At 40.4% G+C, this 5,690-nt stretch overlaps 1 protein-coding gene across 1 annotated transcript; it reads right to left on the reverse strand.

The window, feature by feature from the left end:
* Positions 1–246: 246 nt before the first annotated feature.
* On the reverse strand, positions 247–4,816 carry LOC146459671 (tyrosine-protein kinase Tec-like). The gene is made up of 2 exons (XM_085088944.1): positions 1,385–4,816; positions 247–1,297 (listed from the first exon to the last, which is right to left on the reverse strand). Exon 1 carries the CDS (start codon positions 4,595–4,597, stop codon positions 3,239–3,241), a length of 1,359 nt encoding a protein of 452 aa, XP_084945070.1. The 5' UTR covers positions 4,598–4,816; the 3' UTR covers positions 247–1,297; positions 1,385–3,238.
* Between the last annotated feature and the right edge of the window lie 874 nt (positions 4,817–5,690).

Consider the following 5,690-nt stretch of genomic DNA (forward strand, 5'->3'; position numbering starts at 1 on the left):
GTTCGGAAAAACGGGCAACAAAAAACGTGCAACTTGTCTTGCAACATTGCTGCAAAACGAGTTGTATGGCGATGTTGCAAAACAAGTTGCACGTTTTTTGTTGGTCGTTTTTCCGCACCTTAAGGCATTGCGGTCCTTGATTTATGAACTTGGAGTGAACGAATTTATCGATCGAACGCAGTACATTCAGAATACCCGGCTACTTGTCGAAGCGCTTTTAGAACGAAGCATAGACACAAAAATGTCTTTTGTTTTTTTTTTTTGCAAACAAGTGGCAGGGTGTTCAGTGACCTAGCCGAATCATAAGAGCAGAATTAAAAATTCCCAGTTGTTATTCAATATTTATTGATCATAAACACGGTCTCGTATGCGTCCTTGCTTTAGGAACCTTAATAATAAATAAGAACAGTGTAATAGTGTACAGTAAACCCCCCAATAGAAAAGCGAGGATCTTAGAGTCCCTGTATATATACGACGTAACAATGATTATTTAGAAATTAGACATTCAAGCGTAAAGGGAACGCTACATCTCTTCAACTGACCTTGCACCTACTTGCTCAACCTTTGAAATGTTGTAAAGAATGTAACTATATTTGTGAAGTCTTCCTCTAAAAAATACAATTATTATTCAATATTGATCATAAGCGTCTATGCGTCCTTGCTCTAACAGTCCACAGTAAATCGATGGATATTAGGGTCTCTGTATGTATACAACGTAACAATGTTAAAAGAAATTAGAAATTCAAATGCAGAACGAACGCAACATCTCTTTCAAATACGTTGCACCTACTTGTTCAACTTTTGAAAGACTGAAATAAATGTAACTATAATGAAGTCTTGCTCACAAAAAATCGAAAAGTAAGTTTGCCGTACTCTGAACAACGTGAGTAAAGACTCGGCCACCATATCAGTTCCAATTCCCTTGTACAGCGTCCCTCACCTGGACCGATATCTAGGTACGAGCGGCTTGTAGGTCTTGAGTCCTGCTTTCTCGCTCTTGCTTTTGCATAAGCTAGTGCCTCTTCTGCTGGCATTTCGGACACATCAGGCACTTCATCGCTATTTCTGAATAAGGCTCTTGGCCGAAATTGCAACAGGTCTTGCTCTTCCAACACTAGCTTTAAGGTTTCCTCATTGAAAATTTTATATGAAAAACGCCGCGCTATTCTCTTGAAAATCGGTTGACGGATGTGGGGAGCATCACGTACGCTGTCCAACGTAGGGTTTCCCAAGCGATAAAGCAAATGAGCGAAGTACTTCTGTGGCACTTGAAGGCAGTCAACACGGCACCATTTCCCTTTCGATGAAAAAAAGTTCGGTGTAAGTAAGTGCGTAAGTCCAAGCACATCAAAATAAAGAACACATTGCGGGTTAGAGCATTTACCTGGGTGATCCGGTACCAGTGATCCGTTAATTCGCTCCACAAGAACCCCGAGCCATTTGAGATAATCTTCCATTTCTTCGTCAGTAAGTGCTGCTGCTTTTGGCTGTTCACATGGACTGTTTGATTCGTCCAAAAATTGCACTATCCCGAGATTCCTTTCCTGGTGTTTCAATCCGAAATGTTTTTTCAATGAAACACCTGTTTTAAACTTCTTTGTACACAGTTTACAGGGAACTGAAAAAGGCATTTTTTTCTCGCAAAGGCCAGCACAGTTTTCTAGTAGCTTATGCAAATGCGTGCGGGCTGAAAGTCAATGAACTTTCTCACTTCTTCGAGTTCTCCTTAGTTAAGCAAATTGAAACAATGCACTCAATCAATGACGCGTGACTGGCAAGCTTGACAAAAAAAACCCCTATTGTCGCAAACAATAGATCGGCTTTTACTAGCAAATGTGAGAAGAAACGAAGTCTCATATGCCAACATTTTTTTCAAAGAGAAAACCGATTGACAACGAGTCTACTGTGAACTGAGATCGGTAGACTCTTGCCCTCAAGTTATTGCATCGGATCTCAGCATTATAAGATGTCAAAGTTTCGAAAACATACTGTCGAGGAAATGCGAAGAAGATCGAAAATGAGGAAACTGAAAAAAAAGTTCAAACGGAACAGCGTGAAAGCTATTGGTCACCCATCTGTAATTGACATACCCGAGGAAGTCAGCAAAGGAACAGTGAACTTTGAAAGGGAATGTGTCAGTGAAGAAGGGAGTATAAACTATATCGAGGAGGACAAAATCGATCATTCTTTCGACGGCAAACTGCAAAACGGCAAAACGGAACTGTAGCATGATCTTTGGAAGATGTTAGCGTGAATCCCCGGGGGTGGATTACAAGAACAACAGCGGCATTTTTGGGTTCGTTATATCGATGTTCACACAGAGTTATGACTAAGAAATGTTTGGCTTTTAGAGTCTAAACGAACAACAAGAAGATAATTTTTATTCAGTATTATCCGCTGGGCTGGAATTTTGTGCTACACCATCGAGCAGCTCCCAAGCCAAACCGTTTGAAGGAGGAAGTTTTATAGTTCTGTTAACCGCGAATTTTGATGTTGCTCCAAATGTTTTTAACCTTTGGCAAAACAGATGCAGTGCTTAGTGCATGCTTTACGGCTTCGCGGTATGTTTGTCTTCGTTTTCACTTCGGCTATCAACTTTGTTTTCCTACGTTAGATATGCTTTTTTCCATTCCATTGCAGCTTGACTGTTTCTTTACCGCTACTCCTCTTGCATTACATTTATTTAAATGAGCAATTGTTAGACAGAAAATGTCCTTTTTTGAATAATATGGCGAAATAAAACAATTTACAAAGGGATATAATGATACTTTTTGGTAGCAAATATTTTATTTTTGACCAGCACTATTATGCCTAATTTTGTTTACCCTCCTAATTGAAAAACGGACAAAATTCAGGGTCCGATTTTGAGACGACATAACAGCTTCGCAGCGATTGCCGAGAAACTGAATGTGCGACGGAATTACACCCAATTACGAAAGATTTTCTCCCATCCAGCAATCATTAGAAAGCCGTTTTGTCAATTCAAAATCGGATGTAGCTCATACTCAGTAAGGGTAATAAATTGATAGAGAAATTATTTTAAATTATCCTGTTGTCAATAGGTTCTTATTCACGTAAGCTGGGTCATAAACTTTTTCTTCGATTGTCTTCGATGTCCTTCATTTTTAATAAGGAATTACCACAGTACTCCGTAACAAAATCGCTGACATTGTAATAACTAAACTTTCAATGAAACTATTATCCGATATTAGGTCTGCTGACTTGGAAAATACTACACCTAAAATTTAACTTCAGCAATCTTACGAGAGAAAACATCAAGGCTAGGTCTCTCTGACGGCTTATCTCTTGTTGACATTTTAACTAATTCTCGGACCCTGTCATAAAAACCCAACATAGACGAGATCGCCTTAAGCATTCTCCCCAATGAAAAAATGTCACTGGCAACGCTGTAGAGTCGTTCACTTACAACCTCAGGGGCTAAATAGCTTTTCCCTTTGCATTTCATAGCGGTGCCGTTTCTGCGGTACAATGTGACAGATGAAGCCTTAAGGCTCTTTCCAAAGTCAATGAGGACTGGCCTGAATTCCTCAGAGACTGAGGGTCGTTCTAGTACTACATTGTTTCCTTTTATGTCATTATGAAGGTATCCTTTAGAATGCACGTGGCCTAAAGCACTACATATCTTTTTAAATATAGAAATACAGTTTGCTTTAGTAACTACGTTGTTATCGGCCGCTTGATGAAGAGTTACACTTTCTTGCTGAACACCATGAAACTGCGTCACGAGGCATAATGGTGAGGCCTTTGTAACTACACCAAAAATCATGGGTAGATTCGGATGGTCCCCCAAAGCAGAAGCAACCTTTGCTTCGTGGAGTAAATCTTTCCTTGCACGTTCTTTATCCTCCGACGTTTCATTGTGGGTCATTTGTTTGATAATAACTTCGATGCCTCGATAGCGCCCGAGAAAACATTGTCCAAAGCTTCCACTGCCAACTGGAGTTTTAGACAAGAATTCAATGTTTTCTGGCCTAAGTTCTTTGGGTTCAAATTTGGATCCATTGCTCGCTGTGGCTTTCTTTGCAATTAAGGAGGTTTGATGACGTTCCCGAGGTTTCTGCGGGACAATTACGTCGGCACCAACAGCCATTCGAATCATCTTCGAAGCTCTTGAGTAACCACGCGAGTCCACTTTCTTCTCCCCACTGCCTGGTTTAAGTGCGAGAAGACGGGGTTTCTTGACATTTTCTGGCTCTTGGTCCGAAGGACTCGGCTTCTTTTTCTCAGCCTCCGAAGTACATAGCACCAAGTCATTTACTTCGCGGTTGAGTGACTGTTGTAGCTCACCATTTCCGTTCGTCGAATTTGCCATTTGCTTCTCTTGTCTCCTCTTTCTCCATTCTTTTCTCTGCCTGTTTCTTTCTTCTGGAGTGTTTTTTCGTGTTTTAATAACTCGCTCTTTTCGCTTTTCTCCATGTTCAAAATCCTTCACAACTTGCGCCATAATTACGAAGCTAACTGATCTATTTTGGCCAGATCGAAACACAAAGGAGCTGGTGATCGATGTAATAGTGTAAAACAAAGGCCTACTGTCGTGCAGGAAATTCAATGCTCGTGTTAAACAACTTGATGACATGTGAAAGCCGGAGTTGTTCCTCGGTCGTTTCTGGTTTGCTTTTATTGTGTGACATTCTTCTGACAGAAGAGTGTCGGGAAAAACACCTCTCTAGGTTCATACGTGTTAACACCCGCCGCGCCTCGACTAAGGCCAAAAAAGTTCCATACAATTCCTTATAATAAAATTATAAGGAATTGTATGGAGCTCTCCGGGATACTTACAGTGCAAGTTACTTGTGTCTTCTCATGAGGGACAACTAATAATCACCCAAAGTCATATTGCAACGGATGTTCTCACCGCGGCAAGAACCAGGACTACGATGAAAGAAAATAACGGTTCCTAACATTTAAATTCTAAAGGCGAAACGGGTATCAAAATGTCAGCAGGTGGATTTCACCACACCTTCACTTAAGATGACAATCTGATCGAGTTAATGAACCTGACGTGGATTGAATTTTTACATATTTATTGCCTGGATTTATTGTCGATGATATGTGCACTCAGTACAGTCAAGATGGTGGCTGGTCGGGAGAAAGCCCTTGCGAGGGAGTGGCGGGGTAGCAAAATCTCAAAAAACTTAGAGATTTTTATCAGGTGTTTTTGCCAAGAGATGGAATCTAAACGTAGTCAGCCTTTCTTAACCTCGTCCCAGGATTCAAAACTGACAGCGCAATATCTGAGGAATGTTGCAATGACCTCAGAATAACGAAAAACATGTGTACCAACACTGCTGTGCTAAAAAAAAAAAAAAAAAAATGCGTACAAAATGGCAAGAAATTTAACAATTTTCTGTCCCCAGATAAAATTTGGGGAAACTAGTGAGAAAAAAGTGGTTTGTTCCGGGATATTGAAAACGAAAGTTAGCAACGGTAAAGATGTTTTATTTTCAATTAGGCGGTAAGTCTGCCTTTCCATCCTGCACCTTAGCTTGCTCATGCAGTCTCGAAAACGAAGGTGATCAAAAGCTTAGATTGCCAGGCATGTCCCTTTTGTATCTGATCATACACTTGACTTAACACAATGAACCAACCAATGTACAAGCCAAATATCCCGGTAAATTTGAATTTAATTACACTAACAAGTTCTCTGAAAGACAGAAAGGCCTTAAAGG

The sequence above is a fragment of the Pavona decussata genome, unplaced genomic scaffold (assembly GCF_977016875.1).
Source record: "Pavona decussata unplaced genomic scaffold, jaPavDecu1.1 SCAFFOLD_217, whole genome shotgun sequence".
NCBI classification, from domain to species: Eukaryota; Metazoa; Cnidaria; class Anthozoa; order Scleractinia; family Agariciidae; genus Pavona; species Pavona decussata.

Excerpts from the sequence above, each read along its gene's own strand:
- LOC146459671 (XM_085088944.1), bottom strand. The coding sequence starts at position 4,597 with ATGTCATCAAGTTGTTTAACACGAGCATTGAATTTCCTGCACGACAGT.